The sequence below is a fragment of the Zonotrichia leucophrys genome, chromosome 1 (genome assembly GCF_028769735.1).
Source record: "Zonotrichia leucophrys gambelii isolate GWCS_2022_RI chromosome 1, RI_Zleu_2.0, whole genome shotgun sequence".
Taxonomy (NCBI): domain Eukaryota; kingdom Metazoa; phylum Chordata; class Aves; order Passeriformes; family Passerellidae; genus Zonotrichia; species Zonotrichia leucophrys.
The window spans coordinates 39269421-39297000 of NC_088169.1; the positions used below are offsets into that span (position 1 = coordinate 39269421).

Sequence of the window (27580 nt, forward strand, 5' to 3'; positions counted from 1 at the left end):
TATGAAATCTTCTCCCCACTGGGGTCTATGTTGAAACTAGGATTGATGGGAACAGAGCTAACATTTACACCATGAGTAAATCTTGTAAGTAAGAAGGCACCATGTTTACATTTTAATAGTATCTGGAAGTCTCACTCATCTCACTATCTTCCTTGGTCAGTTTCATGTACTCAGATTATATGCAATATAGTTGTGGTACCAATATGAAAGAAAGGACTTTATCTCACCTTGTGCTGATGTTGTGAAAGTTAAGCTGTCTAGTGATACCTCTGAATCTAGGACTCATTTTTGCCAGTGAAGACAGTGGATGCTTATCCCATCTCACGTGAGGGCTCTGGTATGTTTGGAATAAGTTGCTCTCTTGAGTTGACTCTCTCTTTAGTAGTTAAATTTTCTCTCCCCCCACCCCTCTCTTTAGTAGTTAAATCTAGATGACAAGCACATTCTGCATACCTTACAAATGGGTAGGGAGATAAGCTTCATGTGAAATCCAAAGGTGTGCACTATTAGCAAGCTACAGGACTACAGTGAGCTCAATGTATGAACAACTTCTGTCACACTTAATTTGTTTCCAAAATCAGCATAGTAATTGTATTTGATTTGTACATAAGGTCAGACAATAATTACACTGTAATTCCTACTTTTCAGTTTCAATATGATTCTTGTGATACCTTGAAATAGAGACCCTTTTTCTTCCTAAGAACTGCAGAATCTCAGTTGCCCCATATGCTGCTGTCTGTTGTCTTCAGCAACTAACGTTGCTGCCACTGCCTGTTGATAATACTGATGTTCTTGTCACAAGTCAACATCAATGGCAGAAACAGGAGAATCACAGTTGTTAGCAGCTCTTTCAAAGTAGACTCAGCAGTGAATGGGTCAGGAGTTCCACACAAGATAAAAGTTTTGCTGCCAGCACTGAGAAGTGTCAGATATGTCAGGGGCAAACAGTGCTGTTGTGAGATGCTGACTTTCTTTGATACTGAGAAACACGACCCAAAATTTCCCATGTTATATATAATATGAAGTAGCAAAATATGTTCATTACCAAGTTTACTAGGTTATATAGTACATAATGTGAAACAATTTTGCTTCAGGTCAGTGAAATGGAAACATGATGTGAGGAAGAAGACTTGGCAGTTCTTTATGTGAATATGTAACCTGATATAGCAAACATCATAAAATCAGAGAAATCTAAGTTAGAAGCAGCCTTTCAAAGCCATTTCATTGAGCCCACTGTTCAAAGTAGAGCTTTTGTCAAAGACGCTTCAAGACCCTATCCATTTCATATAAGAATGAAATTTTAACAGTGCCATTTACCTAGCACTTCAGTAGATTCTTCGTTGCTAAATCTAGACTGATACACTTTGACTCCTACCTGGAGGCATTCTTATGTTTGGAAACATACTGTAAACCTCCTTTGGTCTCTAATTTCACATTACATTCATATTTAATACTTGTGGTGTGTTTTGTCTATGTCTTTGTTCCCATTGTTATCCCAAAACCAGCCTCACCCAATTGCATGTCTGTAATGACTTCATGATCAGTGAGTTGACTGCAGCCTTGGAGACCCCTGGGCTCCTCCCATGCCTGTAAAATCATCCCATGCCTGTATGTCTCAATGCTGCTTATGTTCCTGGTTTTGTGGTTTCAACCTAACACACAACATGTCATCTATTACAAGTGGTGGCAACTTGATATTTATTGGTCTACAAGGCTTCAGGTCCCTTTTTGGCCATGAATGTCTAATATTTTGAAAGTTTTTGATTAACGTGATAAATAATTGATACAGTTGCATTTTTCTCTTCCTTTGCAGGTTCTTAGAGTAGTTCGGCTTATAAAGATTTCTCCCGCTTTGGAGGATTTTGTGTATAAGATCTTTGGACCAGGAAAAAAACTTGGAAGTTTGGTGGTATTTACTGCCAGCCTTTTAATTGTAATGTCAGCAATCAGTTTACAGATGTTTTGCTTTGTGGAAGAACTGGATAGATTTACAACCTTTCCAAGGGCAAGTATAAAAAGCACTGATTACTCATTGGATGTCACTATTTTCTTATTGTATTTTCAATAAGAAAAATATTGTAAGATATTTTCTTACCATTGATGGCAGACTTGGCAGTGTTTGGTAAATGATTGAACTCGGTGATCTTAAAGGTCCTTTCCGTCCTAATGATTCTGTGATTCTGTTGAGTTTAACCTGGCTAGTAGAGCTAAACATTCCATAGCCACTTCTTCAATCCTCCCCCTGCAGTGGGATAGAGGAGAGAATTGCAGGGGGAAAAAGGAAAATTTGTGGGCTGAGATAAAGAAATTTTAGTAGGACAGAAATGGAAAGGGAGACAATAATGATACAAGAATATACAAAATCAGTGGCTCACAGTGCCGTTGCTCAGTATATGTTGGCTGATGCTCAGCCAGCTTCCAGTGTGCAGCCCATAACCAGCTTTCCCCTAGTTTATATGGTGACCATGGTGCCATATGTGATGGGATATCCCTTTGGTCATTTGGAGTCACCTGTCCTACCCCTCATAACAACCTCAGCTGGTTTACTGGCAAGGTGAGAGGCAGGAAAGGCCCTGACACTGTGCAAGCACTGCTCAGCACCAGCTAAAACATCAGGATATTATCAGCATCATTCTCATCTTAAATCCAAAATATAGCACTGTGCCAGCTACCAGGAAGAAAATTAGTTCCATCCCAGCCCAAACCTGGACAGATTCTATCATATTTCTTATTATATTGGCATCTTCCTTTCCTTCTGAGAAACATGAAGCAGTTTATCTCTGTATGTATAGGTTTTTAAAAATTGTATTTTCTAGGTGTAATAGTCGCCCTGTAGTCCTTCTGTAGAGAAAACCATGTTTCCTTGTGATGTGTATTCTATTTCTGCTGTCAAGGGAACACAGAAATTTTGCCCATGCACTGTGATTATGACACAGCACAGCATACAGCTTAACAGTACTCTGTCATGTAACAGGAAGAGAATTGATTTCCACAGGCATGAATATAGCCAAGAATTTATATAAAACCTGTAAACACATTATTTATATCTTCCTATTATGAAAGTGATTGTTCTTGGTTTGTACAAGAATGCTTGTTTTACACAGGGTTATAAAACCTGCCTGCGTTGACAAAATAAGTGTTTGCCTTTTGGATATAAATAATGGATATTTATGGGCATTACGTTAATTCAGAACAGAACATTGAAAATCAGTGGAAATTGAAGCTAATGTATTTGTTGAAGCACACTGTTCTGAATGAAAATAGTGCAATTTCTTTAATACTGGATTAGACTGAGTGTACATGGATTGATTGCAGTGACAATTTATTTGTTTCTGTCATTCCAGTTTGGTTATCCTATGTATCTATTTTAGTGGAAGTGCATTGCTTGGAACAATTAAATAACAATGAAGAAGGAAGCCTCAAGGGTCATGTATTTAGCGAACAAAATGGCTAAACAACAATTTGTAATTATCAAGCTGAACTTGATCTATGGGAAGCTGGCCATCCAATGTGGAACAAAAAATGCCTACCCACAGGGAATAATGCAACACCATGCTTTCTATTTTGGAAAACATGCTTAGAAAAGCAGCCACTAGAATTAGATATTCAGTATAATTCATTAAATGCTGAAGAAAAATAAAATAAAATAAAATTTAAGCTTTCCTAATTAAGACAGGTCTCTAACTCAGGTGATATTACCACCATATTCTATTCTCAGTTCCCATGTACAACTTCTGAAAAAAACTGCAGGTTTCAAATTACCATGGAATTTAGTTTTCTAATTATTTTATTATTTATGCAAAATGTCAGTGAAAGTCCTGAAAGAATAATTGCAGTATGATCAAAATAAGACAGGATTTCCATCATCTTTATATTTTGACTAGATAAATTGATATAAGTACCTGAGAAAGATCCACTTGCAATGCAAAATGGCCAATTTATATCAACACATTTGTAAAGTTTTGGATTATTTTGAGCATTTTAGTCTGCTGCCATTTGAGCTTCCATAAAGGCCTCTAGCATATTGAATTTTAACAGGAATATGTAAATACTAAATACATGATTAAAGAGTGAGAAAATATTTTTGCCAACAAATTATAGTGTTTTTACAAACAGGACACGTCTTTCTCCGTCGATTTTATGACTTAAGTACTGGAAAAAGAGAAGAGCTGTTAACAACCATAGAAGAGTGTTACAGCTATACTGAATTGAAATGTTTTCAATATTTTTTTTCATATGATAGCCAGAAGCATGAGTCCCTCTTTTTTATCTTTTCATGTATTCAATTCACCTTGTTATATTTGTTTCAGAAGCATAAATTTTACAGTGTGTGGTTTCTTTTTGTAGTTTTATAGTAAAGCATCTCTTCTTAGGTTAAAAGTCAGTGAAAATTTTGTACTCAAAATTGTGATTGATGGTGTGAAATGGTGGCATACCTCTGAAGGAGTTTGTCTTCCTAGAAAAGTCTGGGACTTTTCCAATTTTCTTCCCTGAAGAAAGATCACTGAATCAGTTCACAATAAGACAATTCTAATTATTTTCAAAACATAACTGAAGACAGGCTATATAACATGTGAGATGATATTAAGTCTGCAATGCCAGAATTTGCTAAGATAAATGATAAGGAGCTTACCCTCAAAGAAGAGCAAACCTTAAATAGCCAGGACTGTTGCTGTAAGTTTTTCAGTTAAAAATACAGGGAGGACAAGCATGATAACAAAAATGGTGACACTAAAGGCTAAATTTTGAGTTTCTACATTAAAGTGCTTTCTACATTGAAACAGACAAAACCTAAAATCATTTTGAAACTAAGTGCTTTATAAGAAGGCGCAGTATGGGTTTTGGAACAAATAGACCTCCTCCTTTTGCTAATGCCTCTAAATTGCATGTTTTCACATGGTTTCCTGATGAAAATCAATAGGCACAAGCTCACTGTTGCCATAGCTACTAATTTCACCCTTCTTTTGGCCATTACAACTTGCCAAATGGACTGGCTTTCTCTCTAATGCTAAGTACAAAAATATAGATGTTTGCTTTACTGTTTTTAACCATCTGCTATCTCTTATTTTTGCATGTCTTCTTGGGCTCCACATATTGAGCCATGAGGAAGGATGGGGTGGTGGGGCCCCCTGAAGAACACATAGGTATAGGGTAGCTGCTAAGAAAATTCACTGTATGGAGAACAAAACACACTGTTAGTGTCTCTGACTTCCATGCCCCGGTTTCTTTTGAAGTTTGCAGCCTTGTGCTCTGTCTCAATTTGCAAAGTTGGGAATGTGGCCCTTCTTTTAAATGGGTCAACACAAGATGAAAGCCAGGCCCAACTAATCCGAACAACAATTCCCCAGTTTTCACAAAAGCTAGTGGCTCCTAGTCTTGACCTTGAAAAAGGTTCGTGATGTGAGATATTAGCTCAACCTTAGCAATACCCATTAAAAAAAGATGAACAATGCAGTCTTAACTCTCTGATTCAGTTAAAATCTCAGTATCACTGCCACATTTTTAAAGGATGGCTACTCTTCTTTAGGTGTTACTGAGTCCTTGTGACTGTGTCAGGAGGAAAACATAAGTTTCTGCTGGTAGGAGGATGTTGCAGCAATGTCCTAAATCCTATTAACTTAATTTGCAGAAGCAATCCCTATGATTGTAGAACTGCTTCCATGAATTAGGCCAGTGGAATTTGGTCCCTAAAATTTTGTGGGCAAGCACCAGTTACAAGACAAGTACAATATAACTGTAAGTAGTAATTTGTGTGACACCACCTCTGTAACAGTTGGACAAGATGTCAGAAATGGCACTTTGGCTCATATATTCTACCAAACCTTTGCCAATCTTACTCTATAAATAAAAAGGTAGTTTGACTTCCATCATCAAAACAGCTCATTAAGTAATAGGGCATAAATACCCAAAGAAATTGACAGTCTTTTCTATAACACAAATTAATTCAGAAAATCACCATTTGCATAAATTTCTGTCTCGTCTTCACAGATGTTGATTCTGTCAGCTAGTTGCATTTCAAATTAATTTTAAAATAAACAGTGGGAGGTACACCTTTCAGCTAAAAATAACTTGCTCCAAAGAAGATTGCTCGGTGCAAAGCACATATTCATTGTGCGCTGCCTTATTTACTTAAACTAATGTTTTGAATTCTACTGGAATTTAATATCATAATAAAATGCTTAAATTATATTGAAAGACCATTTTATAAAACTATATGCTTTACTGATAACTGGTTTTGATGGAAGATTAGATTTTTTATATTAAATAATATCTTCTCCACGTTAATCTATTATTAATGTATTAATGACGAGTCCACAATGTAGACTGAAGCTATTTTTATAACTTAAAGAATTAAGAAATATAAACTTGAACAACTGAGTAAAATATATGTTTTTAAAAAAAAACAGTAAGCTGTGGTAATTAAGTGTGATTCAGAAGAAAGGATGCTGCACTAGTTCAGTTATCCAGTCCCTCAGGTGTTTTTAAAGCCAGCATTGGGATGTATTATTTAATGTAGTGCCCACCTTAAGCTTCAGCAAGGAGTGCCACACTAACCAGGTATGATGGCCACTGGCAGTGACAGCTGCCTGGTTTAGCTTCAGCTCCCCATCACATAGAGACCTGGGACATGAGAAGCAGTGCTGAACACTGATGGGGTCCTTGTCTTTTCATCCTCAAGCCCTGCTGGCAGATCTAATGGAGGCTGAATTTTCTGCTTGTTTCATGCATGCTCAGCTGACTACAAAAGGCCTTTCCTAGATAAAGATCCCAAATGTTTCTTTCTCTGCATGTCTTGCATGGGGATCAAATGATTCTCTAATAAGGAAAGGAGTACTAAGAGTTTGTAATTTTGCACGGTGTAGATTCTGTGCACATGGCTGGGAGGGGACACTCATTTGAAGGGTGGATGTGTCTGCAGATTGGCAATGTGCTGGTTAAGGACAAGATTACTGGCAGAAACATAAAGCAGAGGGCACTGTGCAAATTTCAGGCCTTGTTCTTGGCCTCTCCAAATACTTGACATACTAAACACTTTAACCCCCCTAAAGAATTTACAGAAAAGTAGTTGACAGCATTTTTCTCTGCTACTTCTAGTTCGTGGTAGCCTTTGTCCTCTGTGGGATCTGCATCTCAAAAGAAAGCCTCGGACTTAACATTTGGTCAGGATGGTTCTGGTGTAGAAATCAAAGTCTGTGTTTAACTTCTCTCTGAACATGTGTGATTTCTCATTTGGATGTCTTGGTCTGCTCCATGTTCATCTCAGCTTCACTTCTCATAATTTGGACTTGTAGGTTTAAGCATCTCTAAAATTTTGATTAGTGTGAGTTCATTCTGAAAAGCAACTGTAAAAAACAACATTCAAACTTCTTGGTCTTAACCTAGCAGGGTGTTTGTGCTTCTATCTGCTTCAGAGTGCCACAGAACACAGCAGCAATAAGAAAACAAGTTGGACTTTGATGAGTGGCTTTTTTAAGTGAGTCAGCAGGTAAATGACTTACAAAACCCTCAGCAGCTAAATGTTTGTGAACCCTGTAACAGAGCAAAAATTCATAGTTCTTCCTCCAAATATAGAGATGTAACATGATTCAGTTTCTGCACTTTAAAATATGTATTATTTAAACCAACAGAGGAGAAAAAGCTTTACTGCTAGGATCCTTATCCGTGGTCAGTGAAAGAATGGACAGGCAGTATCAGAGGTCTTCTGATACTGCTTAGTACCTTCTGCCACTTCTTTTCTTCTTCCAGCAAACTTTCTCCAAGGTAGTCCCTGGGTACAGACATGGAAATTGTCCTGTTACACTGGGCACTCCAAAGAGGCAGTGTCTTTTATGCAGTGCCTGTATAACAAGATGTACTGGATTATCCCTGCCTTACCCAGCCCCATCTCAGCACGTTTTGTAACTGCAGGTCCTCCTTTCAAATTTTAAGCATATAGTCCTTGAAATACACTGGATTTCATTATACAAATCACGCCACATCCTCCTTTATAGAGTTGGAACCAGCTTCTTGACACCAAATATTGATGATTGTTAGCCATAGGGATCACACATAGAGCCAAAAGTGCTGTATGCATGCACATGGACAGACTTCTCTAGAGTAAATTTGCTTTTACTGCAAGTGAGAAGTCACAATCTTGAGTGGACTCCCCTAAGGGTGGGGATATAACCTTAATGGTTTGGTTTAGAAGAAACATCGGAAGAAACATTATAGAGAAATCAATATTTTGTTTGAAAACCTTGATAAACTTGATAAGAAGCCCAAGGAAAGTATTTTCCTGTGGTTTATAATAGTAATATAAATTTGAGGTCTTCCACACAGTTATTTTTGCCAGCAACTTTAAAAATTAGCACCATTTCATTGTTTCCCAAGCATATAAGTTTGTATAGCTACATGTTTTCAGCTTTTCCAGCACAGGTTTTGGCCCAGGGTAAGTTGCAGTGAAGGATTGTCTGGATACTATTTTCTCATAGGTTTGACAAGAAGAATCCTTTTCTCTTTGTGCCATCTCATTAATGTGTTAATCTGTGGCTGCTGGGCACACTGAGCACAGATCTAATACATCCTTGTAACTGTGTTAACATTTTGAATTCTAGGAATCCTGTTAGCTGTAAGCTGCATTGTTCTTTTCAGTTTGTAACACTTTTTTGTTTTGCATAAACTTCGGTAAGATACCAACTTTGATCCTTACTGTCTGGAAAGAGAGTACTTTCAATGTCAGGCAAAAGCAAAAGAAACTTGTGCAGTAGTTTGGCCTCATTTAGACAGTTGAGACTGTCAAGATATTTCACTTTGATACCATACTCAAACTTCTGTTTCCTAGGCGGTGTGCATTCCTCAATGTCTGTGTAGGACGTATTTCTTGCAGTTACACATTGCTCATGCTGAGTTCAATTGTGGTTTGTTCTGTAGGCTCCAGCTGCGGTTTCAAAGGTGTCTGGGTTCTAGGCTTATCTAATTTCATATGTTCCTATCACTAAATAAATAAATTGTTTGAAACATTCCCATTTCCTCTATTTTTGACATAAATACCTAGTCTCAAGGAGTTTGAAAATGTTGCGGGGTAGTTCCACAAAAAATACTATTTTAAAAATATAGAGGAAAAGTCTGACTGGCTGAATCAAGTGCAGGTGCAGAGAGCTTGCCATGTGTTGGTTAGTCTTGCCTGTGGAGTCCTCAAAGGCTTCTGCTATTAAGATAACATAATTTGTGGTTCATTTAATTATAATACTTTATTATAGGTATATTTAGAGAGAGGAAACATAGAAGAGAAAGCATAATGAAAAAATCACAATACAGTATCATATTCAAAACAATAATCTCTGATGCTCAGGATATTTATCCTATTTTTCCAGCCATGAAGGAAACCAAAAGGTTCTTTGTATGTGCTTATGAAGCTAGGACTGTGTTAACAATTGAAGGTTACAGTTCTGTCAAAATCAAGCTATTTATTTCTCCTTTAGCTCATGAGTAGCCTTCTACTTGGCTTTAAAAGTTAAACATATTTCTAAGGTTTAAAAAAGAAAACCAAAGGAGGTATGCATCTCTGTTAAATCAGTTTTAGGAATGTGTCAATAAAACCATATTAGTATAATTCATTAATATGTTTGCAATTCTATTTCTTGCAGGCATTCATGTCAATGTTTCAGATTCTCACACAGGAAGGATGGGTGGACGTCATGGATCAGACACTGAATGCTGTAGGACATATGTGGGCACCAGTAGTTGCTATTTATTTTATACTATATCATCTTTTTGCTACTCTGGTAAGTTTTCACTCTCAAATGTGTTGTGCTTCATTTCATTTTGAATTACTCTCATAGCTCTTATACTACTTATTATTCTCAGCTAGTTAAAACTAATTGTGATGCTCATTTTTGGCATAGGCAGCTTTTAGTTCACGGATGTGGTAGAATAAATTTACCCTTCAGCCTTGTGACACAAGGTGGTGGCCTTTGTTCTGGTGTGAGGTGTTGTTCTTCTTAGATCCAAGTCACACTGCCAGACTAACAATAGAATTGTTATCTGCCTTGCACCTTCACAGCTCTAATGATTTCAGAGCTAAGTGATTTTATTTGTCATGTAGAACTGGTCCCCTCAGCTTTCATTGCATTCTCTTGGCAACAGCAATTAAAGTGAGAAGTGTAAAACCTTACGATATAAACCCTTAACTAGTCATCCCTGCTGTCCTGTTGCCTGATACAAAATCAATGCATGGAAAATGTATGATATAGTATATCAAGCAATAAATGATAAGAACTAATACAGCAGTTCCTGCATGCAAACAGAAATGTGGATTGTATAAAAAAACAAATAACAACTTTTTTTTCTGTATGTATTTCATGTGTGATTATTACATTCTTTCATAGAGAAAATCGGAAGGAAAACTCTCTTTGATTATCCTCTATCAATAACGGCGTGTTACTTTATTTTAATACCACACAGATAAAATACCACAATCAGGAAAATAATAATTTTATGCATCCTTAATTCACTCCTACTATGGTCATTTTTTATTTTCCATTCACTTAGTCTTATTTTCACTTTGTTCATTCCATTTTCTTTCTTTGCTCATATGTCTGCTTACATAAGGTACTAACTGTATTTCTACAATCTCCACCAGCTTCTATTTACTTCTTTTACTTTACATTGTATCCCATTTCACTTCTAAAGAACTGAATAGCTGGACTACAATTGTGGGTGCAATGGATTCCTTCATGTGGATTGAAAACTTGACCACTTTATAAATGGCAATCAAGTATGTTTCCTGCTCTTAGAGCAGCTTAATCACATCAAAAGTATAAGCCAAGAAAATGTATGTTTTAAGATATATAGGACATGTAATTTGCTCACAAGGGTCAGAAAATGCAACTTTTCATGCAGCAGTGATCAGTTAAACTTGAGAAATGCGGTTTTAAAGCAAAAAGAAAGTGAGTTTTTGGTCATAGATTTGAAAGCAGTTACTGGTAAGAGAATCTTATTGATGTTTTTTTGATTCTTCATCAAGAATATTTTCTAATCAGTAATTCATTTTTACTTCTTAGATGAGTATTGAGCAAGCCCATAAAGTAAAATTGTGTCAAGTGACCTCTCTGCTAAAAATTCACATCTTAATTGAGAAATAATTTAGCTGTAAGAGCAATTTTAGTATTCTGTTTTATGTTCCTTAATTTGAAAGAATCATCTGGGACTTCTCTATTTGTTTACTGAAAGCACTGATTTTCCTAGGAATGAAGTCACTTTTCTGTACACCATCCTCAGTTCTTTTGTAGGGAATTTTCATTTAAATACGCAGTCCTTGCTTTGCTCCATAAGGGTACACTTTTGTTCTCATGCACCTATGCAAATTCTACATGAATGAAAAAACACTGCACAGACAACTTTGCAGAATTATCTGGATTTATGAAATTTTGGTTTCAATTCTAAGATCTTCCTCAAACCTTGGAAGGGAAAACTATGTAGGACAGAGTCGTCTGTAGGCAAAAGAAATTTAAAACAAAATAACATAGAACTGGTAAGGGAGGATGAAAATGGTTGGGCTGCTACAAAAACCAAAAAGAAGCATTCTAAGAATAAACAGCCATCAGAGAATAACAAGAGTAAAGTCAAATGAAGAAATTACTTTCACCAACCAGAAAAGGGGGGACAATTAGAATTGAGAATGATAATTGCAGGCATTTGGCATAGCAGACTCTAGAGACTTGGAAAGAAATTAATCGGTTTCACATAAGAAGGCAAAGAAAAATTGAATCCCAAAAAAGACTCACTCTCTTGGAAACAAGGACTGTAATTAGTTGAGATGGTGGCAGAGGAAGTTAAACAAATAACAAGTTTGCATTTAAGTTTTCTTTTGTGGTACATTTTCTTTGGTTCTTGTTGGAAAAAGCAAAAAGGGAGTTAATGAAAGTCTTGCCTTGATACATATCAGTGCATGAATCAGCAAGACTGTAAGGGATGGTATATTTAATGAGTGCTGTACTTCTTTTTTGCATGGAACTGAACTTTCTTAACTGTTATGCTTTGAGCAGCAGGTACTGAGTATCATATCATGAACAGGATATCTAAATAAGCAAACTACCATACTGTAAAATCCTAACAGAATTATAGCAAAATTCTTCATTAGCAACTAGGGATCAAAGTAGTTTTCATAAATGCTTGTTGATCAAAAGGAATGACAAAAGTCAAAGGGTCCACAAACAATCAGAAAGTTCCACTTGGCATGGAAATTAGTATGTTAGTCTGTGACCTACTGTATAAGCACATGGCAGTGGGTTTTGGATAATGGAGTAAGGTGAAAGGTAAAAGAGACACTAAAGAGGTATAAATGAATTAAAGACAGAAAGAGAGACAGAAAAAGAGAGCAAAAGTGATCACTAGTGCTGCTTCCAGTGTTCAACCAGCTGCGGGGATGCTGAGCCTGGTTTCAGCATTGTTCCAGCAGTATCAGTCTAAATCATGAGATGTCCAGGATCCTGGGGGTGATTATCCAGTGAGTGTTGATCCATCTGTGTCAGTATGGCCACTGGGATGTTCAGGGTACTGGAGGGTGCTACCTGGGATTCTTCTAATCCCAGCTAAAGCCAGCTTCTTGTTAAAATAACTTTTTTTTTTTTTTTCTGAGCACTGACATTTTTTAAATTTGTGGGCCAGAGTCCTTCCTATGTGTTCTGTACTTTTATAGTTTATGGAGGAAAAGAAAATCCTGCCTTGGAATAACATCCACTCAACTTAGATGCAGTTTAAGTTCCAAACTCCTTGTCTGGTATATTAAGCCACTTAAATTTCATCTTCTGTATAGGTAGGGAATAAATTTCCAGTGTGACAGGCAAACTTACACTTCATTTACAAGTAGTGGTGGAAGGATAGGTTTGCTCTGGCTGTCGCTCAGTGGTCCAAGACCACAGAAAAATTGTAGGCCTGTAGCTCTTTAAAAAAAGGGTTAGGATACCTTCTGGTACCCCTCTGGTATATCAGAAATTGGTGCTTGCCAGTAGAAGCTCAGTGCTTTTGAGGATGTTGGCATTGAATTTCAGAGACTAAAACCTTGGCAGTTGCTGGCAGCTGTTGACTTATACATGTGTATATATATTTACTGCCTTAGATAGAAGTTGTCTGATAATATATGCTGAACAGTGATATCCTCCCTCACCTACCATACTCCTAATTCTGTCTGCTTCTCACCTATATCAGTCACATCTCCAGCTTCTTTGCCCTCTGGTCAACATCTGTATGCAAGGGAAATGTAATAGTCTGATAGCGATGAACACTTTTTTCTCCTTGGGATTTTTCCTCCTAGAAATATATCTAAACAACTTTTAACGTTGAGTAAATTGAGACACTTGATTTTCCTCTTCTGTGCCGTGAGTTTCCTGTACATGTGGTGCATGCAAATAATGAACCAGCTTACTTTTCTTCCAGAGTGGAGTTAGCTACTTTTCACAGAGGCACTCTGAGCATAAAAGAAGGCCATAAAGTAAATGACTGTCAGGTGACTAAAAAATCACACCTTAATTGAGAACCACCTTAGCTTTACAAGATGTTTTAGGATTTTGCTTTGCATTTCTTTTATTATTGTTGTTGTTTGTTGCTACTATTTCTGATTATTTAATTTTCTCTTCATATGAAGTACATTTTAATGGGTATATTGTTAAACATATGTAATTCATTGGTCATAAAACCTAGAATTTAGCATTTTTAAACTCATAATAATTGTATGGTAAGATGAAAAACAGTTTACTACTTGCAAATGGGCTAGCAGATATATAGTAGCAAATGGTATTAGTTCAATCGATGTCAAAGGCAAGAATCCCATTTACATCAGTAGGGCTGTCATTTTTCCATGTTATTTGATAATACTTCTTTAGAAAAATAAGATAAACTTTAACAAATCACTTACAATTGTTTTGTAGATTCTACTCAGCTTGTTTGTTGCTGTTATTTTGGACAACTTGGAACTTGATGAAGATCTAAAGAAGCTTAAACAAGTAAGAACGTATTTTTATTGTGCTTGAAATTAGTTTCAATAAGGCATTTTACTTTACTGGTATTTTGTGTGGCAAAACTGGGAAACATCTTCATCACAATGAACAAAACATTACATGTGGAAGTGAATAGCAGTATTTTCTTAGATAGTGTACTATCCCACCAACCTTAAGGAAAAATTAAAATATTTTAAAAGAGATGTAGAAATTTGGTTTAGTATTCAATCAAATTTTATTTAGATACTCTTGTAATTAAAAAAAAAAAAAATCACAGCTAGGCCATGTTTTTCCTTATAACCTAGTGAAAGATATCCCTGCCCGTGCTTTATGAGCACAGCCCAGCTCCACTGCAGGGAAGGGTAATGGGAAGAGGGTCCACAGTAAGGAAGCAGTAGAGCACACTCTGGTCTATGTGTTAGGGGAAAGCTAAAGACGCTTGGAAGAGTTAACTTGCTTGATTGATTCTCTTCATTTGGGGACCAAGAAGACATTCTCTCATACCTGAAACCCCAAATGTCAATCACATAAAACAAATGTAAATAGAGAATTCAGACTGGCCTTTCTGCCCTTGTGCACAAACCACCAGAGAGGAAGGTATCTATAGTTTTTAAATAAATATATAGTTGTGCTTTAATCTGTACAAAGAGAAGCCAAGTCATCAACATTTCCCTATTTCATGCATGAAATAGCATGGGCTAACACATGGGACATTCTCCTGTAATATTTGGCTTATAGCCATCATTTTAACAGCTTTTGTTCATCTTTCATGTGCATTAGCAATTGCCATCGAATTATGTTCATTCAATTCTTGAAAAATAATCACCCAGAAAATTGAGATATTTTATGCTGAAGTTCTACATGACAATATTTTATACTTTTGTTTTTTCTTTAGAGAATTCAATGCAGAAATCAATGCTGCTTTTGCTGTTGCAGTATTAAATATCCATATGTATTGTAAACCTGAAATAAGTTAAAAGGAGAAGTATTTTCTGTGACAGTGAAACGGAAATACTGAATTTCAGTTCACAAGTTTACATAAGTGACAGGTATTACAGATGATTTTGGGATGGTGGGACAGTCTTGAGTATGCAAACTGAGTAGGCCAAATCAAAGGCATTCATTTTTCTCTTTACCAGTCTGAAGAGGTAAAATGATCTGAAATGAAAATGGCTCAGATGTGTGGTAAGCAATGTCATATCATACTGATAATCTTACAGGAAATTTTTCATATTGTCTGCGTGAGTTAGGAGCACAAATCAATTTTCCGAAGTGAAGAGCTTGAGATGTGAAATCCAGTGGCTTTTATGTGAAACATCTTTGATTCATAAACCACTTTAAAAGTCCATGCCTTTGCCTATTAAATGGCAGCAGCATGCTTTGTGCTTTAGCTGCCTGCTTTGGAAGTGGTGAACAAAAAGCAATAATGAGAGACCACCACTAGCAATGCTTGCCACATTTCAGTCTGAAATTTTATTAACCTGGCAGGAATTCTTGCTCTGTGATAGTAACAGAGAACACTTAAATGCAAGACATAAATATAATTTTTTTAAGATCTCTCAACTTCGTAGCTTTGAGACTATAGCAGTATAACTACATCAGAGTGGTTCTGGGCCAAACAAAAGTTCTGCCCCAGCCACCAGACCTTTTGGCTACCATCCCACTCCATGACCCAAGTAAACATCTAACAGATCACAGCACTCTGCCGTTGGAAATACCAGCTGGGTTGAATGCCATAATGGTATATGGGTTCTGCATGCATTATAATGCATATTATACACCATTCTGATGCATAAAAATGTCCAAGGTGGCTGATGGTGGTTCATTTGTACTTATGTTTTTGAAATGTTTTCTTGAGTGGCTCCTCATAGAGTATTACTCAGTTCTGCTGAATGCATTCCCTTCTGGTATTTTATGCAAACAAATGGATGTTGTACAAAGTGTTGCATATTTTAAAAATGCCTAAGGTGAAAAGAGGCAAGGGGTCAGTTCCTGGAGCTCAGTGGTATGAGGTTACTGGAATAAATGTACAGCTGCTTAAGTGTCTAGAACAGAAAAGGTTTCCTGAGGGGTAAATATGATGGTATCACAGGTTCAGTGCTGACAGTGACTGTGCTCTACTGTGCTGAAATATTGCTTGTTTTATCTCAGAAGATAAAGCAAGAAAGAGTTTTCTTAATTGAATGATATTTTGAATTTTCAGTTTAAAAATGGACTTTAAGAATAAGCAGGATTGTAAGGTAATTGTTATGTTCTAATCAAGACCATTTCTATAAAAAATAAATCTGTATTGCTGCACAGAAAAATTTTTGACATCTATAATTAAAAGATGAATGGCATTCTAAGAGAGAAGTCAAATAATTCAAGCTGTTAATGTAAAGGATATTCATTGGTTGAAAATTATGAAATTGTAATGCTCTCCATCCTTGGGGATGTATGTTTTTCCCTGCATGTACTGGCTGTAAAGCTCAAGTCCCAGGGCATTTTCAGATGATGAAACGCTGAATGATTTTCTAGGAAGGAAGGAGAATTTATCTGTGGCAGAAATCAAACCTGCCTAATAATCCCTTTTGAGCTGTGTTCTTCTTAGTTATGACTTAATTTCTTTTCTGGAACTTTACAAGAAAAATGTTATTACTTAGCTTTCAGATTATTGGTAAAGGACTAATTAGTTAATGTTTCCAATGTACTCTAGAATGTAAAATAATATGTAAACACTTGGTATTCATGTTGTTTCAGTAAATGTATTCAAATATGAATAAATAAAAGCAAAAATGCATTAAAAGACTAGGAGATTCTAAGTAAGATTATAATATAATTTATTTAAAAGAAAGTAAACCTTTAGAATTAAATATGCCAGTACAAATTTCGTTAAGGATATACATCATTATTCAGTTTTTAATTACCCCATTACATAATATTAATTCCAAAAGTCTTGCCTCAATGCAAAGAGTAGATAGAGCTCATTTTAACAACCCACTAGTCCATTCATTGTACAATTGTGCAATCCTGTGCATTATTTATTGCACAGTATTCAGGCTTTACTATGAAGACAAAACTATTAATCTCCTTTCTGTTTTTTATACCCCTCATAAGTATATAGAACAAACATAAAACCTGGGAAAGATTAATTTAAGTGATTTACTCAGCAGCACAGGTACACATAACAATAGAATCTGCTTTTCTAAGACACCATTTAGCTGGTTTAAGAACAGAATAATTTCCTCTATCTTTATAGCTCTAATTATTTGCAATGCATCTCCCAACCTCTGCCACATCTCATCCTCTTGTCTATGTCTGCCATGATACTCAAGTGAAAAGTGTTTGTGCTGTAGCTCATAGTCACCATCTAGCTGTACAATAAACTTGACCCTCTGCAGTGACCCAGGCTGACCCTAACACTCTGCTGAGTCTCCAGGTATGACACTGATCCTGCTCGTCTTGCCATGAGGCCCTTCCCTCGAGCCTTCACTATGTCAGTTATACAGATGATATCAATGTCAGTCATACAGATGATGTCAAACTTAGGCACAAGGAATCTATCAACTACAAAACTACTATCCTGACTTCATTCTCATCTATCTCTGTCTTCTCCACACTCTCCCTAACCTATGGTCCCAAAGTTAATAAAGAAACTGAGATTATTTCTTTGATGTCTTCTGCCTTTTGTGATAAAGCATTGACTTTCTTTTTAGAAATTCATCACCCTTAACAGATTTTGAAGCATGACTTTCTCTTGCAGCAGCTGTTTTAACTTTTCCCATTATATTTTCCACATATTTACTGATTCCACTGCTACATATTTTTATCAATTTGCCTAGATATCAAGTCAGACTGATTAGGTTCTCACCTCTCATGCTCTACCCTGAATCCCTCTTTTAAAGTTAGTCACATTTACCACTTTCCTTTCCTCTCACTCCAGAGCTTATTTAGCTTACAAATTATCTACCACTGCTGTATGTCAGCCTTGCTATCTCTGAGATCCTTTAGAAGTCTTGAGAGAGTGCTGTCAGGTGTTAGGGAGTAACAAATTGACCTTGTGTCAGTTATCTTCCCAAAACTTTTCTCCTGACATTTTTGTAGATCAGTCTTAGGCAGAGTTTAAGGCCTTCTTTGACCCTGTCTGTGGCCAACACTCTTTATTGTAATTTCTTGCCTTGGTCTTATTTTTTAGAACACACTCAATAGTGTGTTGCTCTTTTAGACTTTCTGCTTTTCTTGTCTTCTTAAAAGCTGTCTTATTAGAGTTTATTTCTTTAGAAACTCTTCCCTCAAAGCCTTTAATGATCTGCCATTATTTTTATACCAAAAAAGCTCTAAAATTTATGTTGGGGTTTTGTTTTATCTATCCTTTGCTTAGCAGATGGCTTTCTTTTCTGAAGCATATCCATTTACTTTTAAGTCTTCTTTGCACTCATTTTTACATTGCTGGTCTTGTTGATCTTCTTGGAGTTTTTTCTGTAGCTGGTAGATAAAACAGGGTATCTCTGCTGATAAAACAGGATATTTAAAGCAACTCCATATACCTCCCTTTCCCAGATTCTGTCATTTGTCTATTCCTTTAAATTTCTTTACCAAAGCTTTATGATTTTAAGTAATTTTTTTTCATTTAAATTCAGTGTAATAGATAGATTTGACCTTCTACTTGTTAAGTAAGATCTGAATATAGACCATTTTTAATCACTGTTACAGAAAAGCTTTTTGGTATTTATGCCGTATAATAGATCTTGCCCAGTACTAAATCATGAGATACTTCTTCACTTAGTTGTTCTCTGGCTATATAAGTCAGCACAGAGTCACTTATGAGTAAAAGGTTAATGTCTTTCTTCTTCCCTTTCCTAAACACACATGAGGGTAAATAAAGGCTTTCCAGTGTTATTACTGCTTGTCTTTTGGCTTTAAATACTATTTTACATTTCAAAATTACTTTATAATCCTCATTTACACATGCACAGAATATTTCTTCCAGTTTGAGACACAGTTTCAATGCATGTGGGTCCTGTGCTGGTTTTATATGCATTTACCTTATTCACTGCATTGATTGAAGAATTTCTGTAACACATAGCATGAATCTGTCACTGGTACCAGATACTCTCCACCTGGGTAATACATTGCCTGTTCTACATAGTCTGACTCTGTAGGATTCTGCTGCCTGTTACTTCTACCAAGTTCCTGAGATGTGTTTTGTATCAACATTGAGGGGTTTTAATAACAGAAATTCTAATGCAACTAGGGTTTTTTTAAAGTTTTATTATTAATATAAAAGCCTGTATAGGTATTATTCTTGTCTAATTTTATGCCCTCTCCTTAATATGGCTTTTTTTTAATGGTATTTTGTTTCCTAACAGAATTTTATAAACTTTTAGGATACCCATAGCTTTGTTCTATACAGAGAAACTCATGTTTGCCTTGTTGACTGCTCCATTCTGGGCTTACTCTACTATTTTATTACATGCTCCCTTAACAGCTTTTGCAGCCAGTGAAGTTCCTTAAACTTTTATGAAAGTTTGAACATCTGGGTAGAATTCACCTCACTTCACCAATATATTACAACATTGTATGTGCAGTTTGAAATATTTGTGTGGATTTCCTTCTCTAGTCACTGAAGAGCAGCAGATACTTTCGGAGGGCAAGTTTGAGAGACATACTTTTTTTTTTCTAGGGCAGCTGCAGGAAAATTTGAAGCCAGCCCCAAGCCACCCTCACTGTATAAACTATCTTTCCTTCATCTGCTGCATAATCTGTGGTTTATAGCAATGAAACCTTTATGGCATTGCTTCTCAAGTGCATATCCCACTTTTCCTGGGAAAGCAGAGAGGAAATAAAACTAGTCTGTTTTTTATCTGTTCTTATATCTCAGAACCCTTTGGCTGGTCCTTGACAGAAAAAAGGGTACTGGACAGATGGACCTTTGAGCTAACCTAGTGCACTCATTCTTAAACCCTTAGTGTTTCAGAATCTGAACTGGATTTTAGAAAATATTCTTAAGGATGAACTCGTTGGTGGCTAAAACCATGTGCATGGTCATTTAACTGTTTTATAATTCCACAAGGGAAAGAACAAGCATCTCAAGCATCTCTGAGAATAAGCTATGGTCTGACTTCCTTGATCATGAAATCTTACCTCTGTAATCCTATTTCCTGGAATTCCACCATAAAATATATGTATTTTTATATCTGTATATATATATATATATATATATATAAATATATATATGTATATATAATTCTAACAATATAAAATATAATTTTTTCTTTGTTTACCTTATGCTTGTGATAACAAACCCAGCTTACCTCACTAACTTCAGAGGGCTTATCTTAGAGTTTGTGTCAGACAAGATTATTGTGTCCCTATTTTCCTACTGAAAAATCAAAGCTGACATCCCCTGGTTCATACACAAATTCCCAATATGATGAAGAATCAAAAAAAGTCAGGTTTAGGTCTTAGACCTCTTGAATCAATCAGGAACATACATCCACTCTTAAATTGTTGAAATCTCACACAAGTGTAGTTTTCTGCTTGAAAGAGAAAATCCCTTAAGGAAGATGAGATTTCTGTCATATCACACATGTGCTCACTAGTGCTCACTCACAACATTAGTACAGATGGCATCCTTTACTAAAAATATTTTCCCCATTCCTTACTACCTGGCAACAGAAATTCTTGGAGGAGTAAACAACAGTATGCAGCAGGGAAATTTTTCTTCTAATTTGATTCAATTACCACACTCACCAATGAGGGTACTTTTCAAATGTACAGGTTCCTTTCCCTCCAATTCTGCTTCATACCATAAAAAAAAATCATATTTATTTTCTCCTAAATCCTTATCAAAGCAGCAACTGCTTTGAGATATATATATATAATGTGTATGTACCTATAGATCATTTTATATATACACAGATTCTTTTCTGCTTCTGTCTGCTGAGATAGATTCTTGTTTTCAAGAGTGTTTAATGTCTGAACACTTCAATTTGATGCCAGTGGTTCAGAGTCACATTTTGAAATGCTTAAAAGCTTTGGAAAAAAGAGGCAGTTAAGCAAACTTTAGAGGTCTTTGCAGAGCTTTTAGGGCAAAAGCATAAAAGAAATAAAAGGAATCCATTAGGCAATCTATCTTATAAGATGGAGCAATTGCAGTAGAATAAAGTAAATTAGGATCTGAGTGCTGTCAAAAATGGCAGAGCTATCATGGAGTCTCATTCTATAATGCTTAGAGGGTTTTGGTGGTGGTAGTGGTGGTGGTGATGGTGATGGAGGCAATGTGGAAGTCTGCACTGGAATCTACTGCCACCTAATTGTCCAGAATATGGCACCACAGTATAGACATCTTTGGAAAGAATTTTTAGGGTTTAATAAATATTTATGTGTTAATCCCTCTTATCTTTTCTGTTTTTTCTGTTCTTGTTGTCAGGGAAATATAGCAATTAATCCTTTTTTGTTATCACTACACAGTTACTTTTCCTTCTTCACTACTCAAATTAAAAAATCCCTGATTTATAAAAAGACCTTCAGCAGCCTACTATCTAAAGGGAGAGTATCTGATGTCTGAACTTTGGTAAAGATAATTCTGGCACATGTATTCTAAATATGAATGTGACACTACTTCCCTTTTATGCAAGAATACATAAGTGGAATTTTGGTTAATTTTAGTCAAGACAAAGCAAGTCAGTCTCTAAAGAGATAGTGCTGAGTCCGTCTACATTTTTCTCTAAAGTAATTTGAATAGAAGTTTCAAATCAAATATTTATATTAAGTAGAATAAAATATCTTTTTATTGTTGCATGACTGATCAGCACAGTGTCCTGTTGATTTTTGAAAACTTATATATACTTATTTGCTTATAGATTTGTAATTTTTATTAACTAAAGCAGTATTTATATGCCAAACAATCCAAACTTACATCCCCAGAGCAAACATTAAATTTTCTTACTGTGATTCCTATAGTATTCAGCTTTGTTTGTCTCTAAGCCAAAGAGAAGCACAATTTGTACTTTTGATCCTAAATTCATGTGCAATCATTTGTTGATTTTGCAATTATTACTTTTCATTGCTAACTCAGAGCAATTGGATTCACATTTTAATCCGTGTAAATAAATCTCCCAAGAGTAAAAAATGTTATGCACCTAAATGCTGTTATTTATAAAAAAAACCCGTAAGATTATCTTCTGACATACACTGAAAAAAATAAATCATGATAATACTGTATGCTTATTCAGTAAGCCTCATAACAAAAGTTTTAGTGTTTTTATATTTAATCCAGCTCTCAGGAGTTTAGAAGCAACTATCTTCAAGTTTTTGAACACTTATATTCAAGGAAAAAAACTTCTCATTCATGTAGACAAAGGTTGGAGTTTTATAAATTGTCAAGGGACAGGATTCATGTCACTTTGTTAACTGTGCAAAAAGTTAGGTATGTCATCTAAGCTAGTCATCTGCACTTGCCTGTAGTCATAGTTACCCTCCAGGGAATGATTCATCCCATCCAAGTAGGGTGCTCTCTTTTTTCTGTTACAGGGGAAGTCTAGACAGTTAATTAGGCAAAATGCCTGATTTTCAGTGGATAACATTAAATGACATAAATACCCAAGTTTAATGAATTAGGAACCTGTGTTTCATTGACATTTAATCACATGGGTGCTTTCACATTAATGAAGCCAAAAACCATAGTGTGTAACAGCAGGCACCTTACTGAAGTGCCTAGGCTGGGATCCTAATTGAGGTTAGAGACTTGGATGATAATGAAAACAAAGGATAAAAGTCAACATTCAAAGCTGGTCGTCTCTCTTCACTCACAGCAGAAAACAAAGCCTGCATTTGTGAGTTTAGGTTCATAAAATAGCAGGTCCCTGGCATTGGCACTTCAGTTAGTTTTTTAAGGGAACATGGCACAAATTTAACAGGATCTTTGTAGAGGTTCCTGACCTCCACCTGAGTTGGTTCAGAAGGCAGTACAGGCCCTGTCTCGCTTGTGGAGCAAAAGATATGCTGAGAGGCAAAAGCAGAGCGGTCTGTGTGAAACCAGATATTCACCATTTGCTATGGGAATAGGTCAGAAATGTTGCTGTCGCACATTTTAACGTCTTCTGCTAAGACTTTGTAGTTATATTTGGTCTTAAAAGACAAAGACACAAATAATTGCTTCCCCCGAGAATGAGGCTGTCATTGCTGTGCCAGTGATGTAGAGGATATCCATCTTATATTCTCTGTAAAGATATGTTAACAAGGGTTGCTGGATCAACACCAAGATACTGGAATTCATTTTTTTGAGTTTACTATGTTGTTCCAGTATTACTCTTGCCAATGTGCTTATCACCTTTCTCTACTCACCACCATTATGATTCTCATTTCTCAGCTACTGTTTTTTTTCCTTTCACATCCAGAAACAGTTAGTTCTGTCTTTCCTTTGCATTAGGCCATACATTTCTTAGTGCCAATGATCACTTCTCCATCGTCATTATCAAAGGAGTTTACTTATCCATCCACTGTTGGAAATTCGCAAAACAATAATCTGTTTATTAGGAGAGCTTCCAAAAATCCCTAAAAACAGATGCAGCACTGGTTTCTTTGAATCTCTCATTTTTAAGAGTATCTCTCATTTTTCAAGTTGGGTCTTGCTCTGGGAGTATTCACTCCTCTCTTTATTAAACTAAAACATCCTTCTAATAATCTTTTATAAATGTTTCTGTGTCCTAGGCACATACCTATTGCTGAAATTCATGATGTGAGACAAAGCTTTCACACCAACTAGGTTTCCAACATGAGAGTCATGCTGACAGAGATAAAAATGTTTTAATAATGCTTTCTAGAATGAAACACAGAAGTCAGGTCTGCAGCCTAATCTTCCATTAGCTATTTTGTCTCTTGCACACATACCATCTTTCTGCTCTCAGTGCTTGGGATGGCTGCAGATTTTAACTCATTTTTAGGTTTAGGGGTTTTTTGTTCTTGTTGTTCTGTTGAAATTAAATACCAGGAAGAGAAGGCCAAGGTTTTACTACTGACCTCTTGACTATACATTCATAATGACTGGTGAAGCAGTCATCGTGTATATTTATGTATTTTTATTTTTTGTTTCCTTTTTTCACTATTTCTAGATACTAAGCTGTGAAATTTGGTTTCTATACATTCTTGCCCTTCAGATATCCATAATGTCTTCATGTAAAGCAGTTCTAACAACTGAAACAGTGAAAATAAATGCTTTTTTTTTCTTTAGTGAAAATACATGCTATTTTTATGCCTTCTGCTAGATGCTCCTGTTGCTGCCTTTTTATATTATTGTCTGTAGAACAAATAAAGGGAGCAACCCAAAGTAAGTGCACTGCTCATTTTTCTTTAGCTGTGAGCTTCTAAGAATAAATATTTCTGCATTCATCCATTAGTTTTTGTCAATAAGTCATAATTAAGCCCCTGTGAGACCCTTACAGAGGTGAGGGCTAACAGAAAGGTGTCTTCAGCGGAACTTGTCATAGAAAGAAGATGGGTTAAAATCTGTCAGCCAAACTGAAGTCCATGTTCTCCAGTACTATGAGTAAGGCCAAGTTCTACCTAGCCTTGGTTCTGCTAAGAGAGGAAAGCTTGTCTGCTATGAAGGATAATTGAATGTATAATTATGGCATCAGGGGATGCCAGAAGCAGTACAATAAAACCCACTTTTTCTTAATGTGGATTTAAGAGTTAAGAAAATATAATCAAGCTGTTTGCAATGGCTCTAGGAACTGAAACTGTTAGTGGTGTCTGTTATTTTCAATCTTTGAATTGTGATATCAACAGATCTGCATCAAGCTTCTCTAAAAAGTCTTCTTGATGTCAGAAGAAAATTATTTTGTGGTTCAGTTCTAGAGATCAAATTTTCAGAGCTCATTTGCTGAAGCTGCAGCTTGTATAAGAGTTCAGGAGTTGTAACAGATTTTCTCCATGAGAGCCACGATGGGATTTACATTTATATTTGGCACTACTCATATTTTCTGTTTCGAATGTCTTTGCGCTAAAAAACCGACTTGAAAGCCTGTAATGCAATTAAGTATTAGTGAAGATAAGTGGAAAAAAATACTTGTGGAAACTTGTTGAAAGTTGCAATTTGTAAGAGATGGTAAGAATTTCAACAGATACCTTTTTATCTTTAAGGTGTGACTGAGAGTGCATATTTTTATGCATATGTGTGAGAATTTCCCTGGCTCTCCCTAAGCTTACAGTAATGGGGCAATTTTGACTAAGCATGAGCAGGGGCAGGAGAGAGTCATAAGATCTTTCACAGTAAGAATAGACGATCATTAGGGTTGGAAGATCATCTTGTCCAAGCCTCTTGCCAGGATAAAAGAGTTTTAATATTTGTCTTCTAAAACATACAAAAAAGCCTCTGAATCAGATGTATTTTGGTTATACAGTCAGTACCTTGGGGTAGTTAAAAAGCTTGCAATGTGCTGCAGTTCATTCTGCGCTAAAAATAACGTGAATTCAGGGAGGATGAGGTACCCTCTAGGCAGTAGTATAAGCAATTATATTCAGGGCAAAAAAGCACTGATCAAAATGTCAGGACAAACTCTTCCCTCTGCACTTGTTTCCATGTTCTTTGAAAAGAGTATAAGAAATTTTAGACCTCCTGAGTGTACTTGCAAAAGTTTGTTTTTCTGTTCTGTGCATCTGATTATCATATCCTAAATGTGTCGTTTGGGTCTGTTTACCATAAAAAATATAGAATATATTTTTGCTCTCTAATACAAGCAGCCTGTGATTTTGAAACTACACAGTCATACACATATGTGCCAACCATTTCAGAATCATTGAAGTTTTTCTCCATTTCAGGTCCTGCAAATACCTTTGGTACACATGCATATGTCAATGCAGGTGTGCACACAAGCACCTACACATAACAAACTGTCAAATATACAGAGTTTTTCAAAATTATCGATTTTTATGGTTTGCAGAACAACAAGACATGCCTTTCAAAATCATGCCAATTTTATGAAAGTGCTGAATATATTCCCAAATCTTAAAAATGTACATGTATGCCTTATATTCTTCTTTAAAACAAAATCCTTAAATCCTTAACATCTCCAATAGTGCCCCTAACGAGCTTCCTTCTATTTAGCATGTTTTTTCCTCCCACTGAGCCTATCTTAATTCCACAATATTATTTCATCCATTTTCAGTAATGAAATGATATGGAGTAACTACAGATCTTGTTTGTATTGGCAGTGGATTGTCTTGCTAAAGACCTATTTTTGGTAACTCAAATGTACTGTTTGAATGTAAATCCTTTCAGACCCCTACACCAAAATTACTTCTTTTTAAGTATGGTGTTGCTTGGTTTTCAACATGATGGTCACTGACATAGGAGGAAAGCCCCACATCCTAGTAACCCATAGCTTCATGTGTCCCTAATAGTTCCAGTTATATCACTAAACCACAGGCTCTTCTGAGCTGGAAGGGATTCACAAGGATCATGTGTTCCAACAGAGAATAGCCCATATTGGGATTGACCCTGCAGCCTTAGCATTATTGCACTGTGCTCTGTCACTATCAGTGTCAGCTGAAAGTGGAACCAAGGCATTCACAATTGCTTGGCAGTTCCTTGTGACCAGTGATTGGAAGAATTTCACCATATACCTTTCTGGTTAAAAAAAAACAGTGCCAAATACCAATACAAAAATTTATTAATAAGCTTAGTGAGGAAGAATCTCTAGGCTTCGAATAAACCAACACATCTGCTGGACAAAAGCAAAGGTCTTCCTGTATCAATGTATAGTTCCTTGACAGTAGCCAGAAAAATGTGTTTAAGAACTAACACAAGAAAAGGGAAATCACAAAGTGATATTTCTTTCTCTGTTGATATTCCATACTTGAGTGATAGTCACCTTCCAGGAACAGAGGAGCTTCCAGTGTCCTACATGATGTATGTTTGTCTAGCGGTTCTTGATGGATTTTTTTTTTTCTTGCCTGTTAAATCTATTTTCCAAAATGTATATATTCTAGCATTTACTGCCTTCAGTAGCAAAGATAAATTTAACAACGCACCTTGTGAAAAGATACTTCTTTTTAAACTAATGAGCCTTCCACTTGATTTTTCATTTGATGCCCTCTAGCCTGTGATGTTCAGTCATTTCACTCAAATGCTTCTTCAGTGCTCTGTCTTTCCTACAGTGCCTGTTATTAATTCCCACATTATATGTCTTTGTGCACCTGTACATTTAACTTTAGAATCAGACCAAATTTTCTTTTCACTGGGTAACTGTATTTTAAGTGATCTCCTTTTGCAAGAAAATTTGGCAGTTAAACTAACACATCTTGGAAAAAGTCACACTTCATATTTTTTACAAACTTCCTCATTTATTGTTGTTTTTTCAAAGTAAATAAGTCAGCATGTGAAATTACTAGGATAGAATTTCGGTGATGTCTTTTCTTGAAAGTTTTCCTGTTTTATTTTTAACAAGAATTCAAAATACCTAGTCCATAATAGAAAAGTATCAGGAAGTCCTGTCTCCCTGCATGCAGCTAGCTTGCTGGTGTTTCATTGGTCCTGCTTTTAATGGATTTAATATTTTGCTTTCCCTTTGTCTTCACTTGCTCTCCTTAGATCTCTTTTCTGGTGAGGCAGCTTAGTATTG

At 36.0% G+C, this 27580-nt stretch overlaps 1 protein-coding gene across 3 annotated transcripts in view; it reads left to right on the forward strand.

Annotated features, from left to right (window-relative positions):
* Positions 1-27580, forward strand: part of NALCN (sodium leak channel, non-selective) — a 224441-nt gene that overhangs the window by 125077 nt on the left and 71784 nt on the right. For all 3 annotated transcript variants that reach the window (XM_064712115.1, XM_064712124.1, XM_064712131.1), the window contains 3 exons: positions 1814-2005; positions 9627-9764; positions 13908-13982. In XM_064712115.1, coding sequence (XP_064568185.1) covers positions 1814-2005; positions 9627-9764; positions 13908-13982 — 405 coding nt within the window. The remainder of the gene's footprint in view (positions 1-1813; positions 2006-9626; positions 9765-13907; positions 13983-27580) is intronic.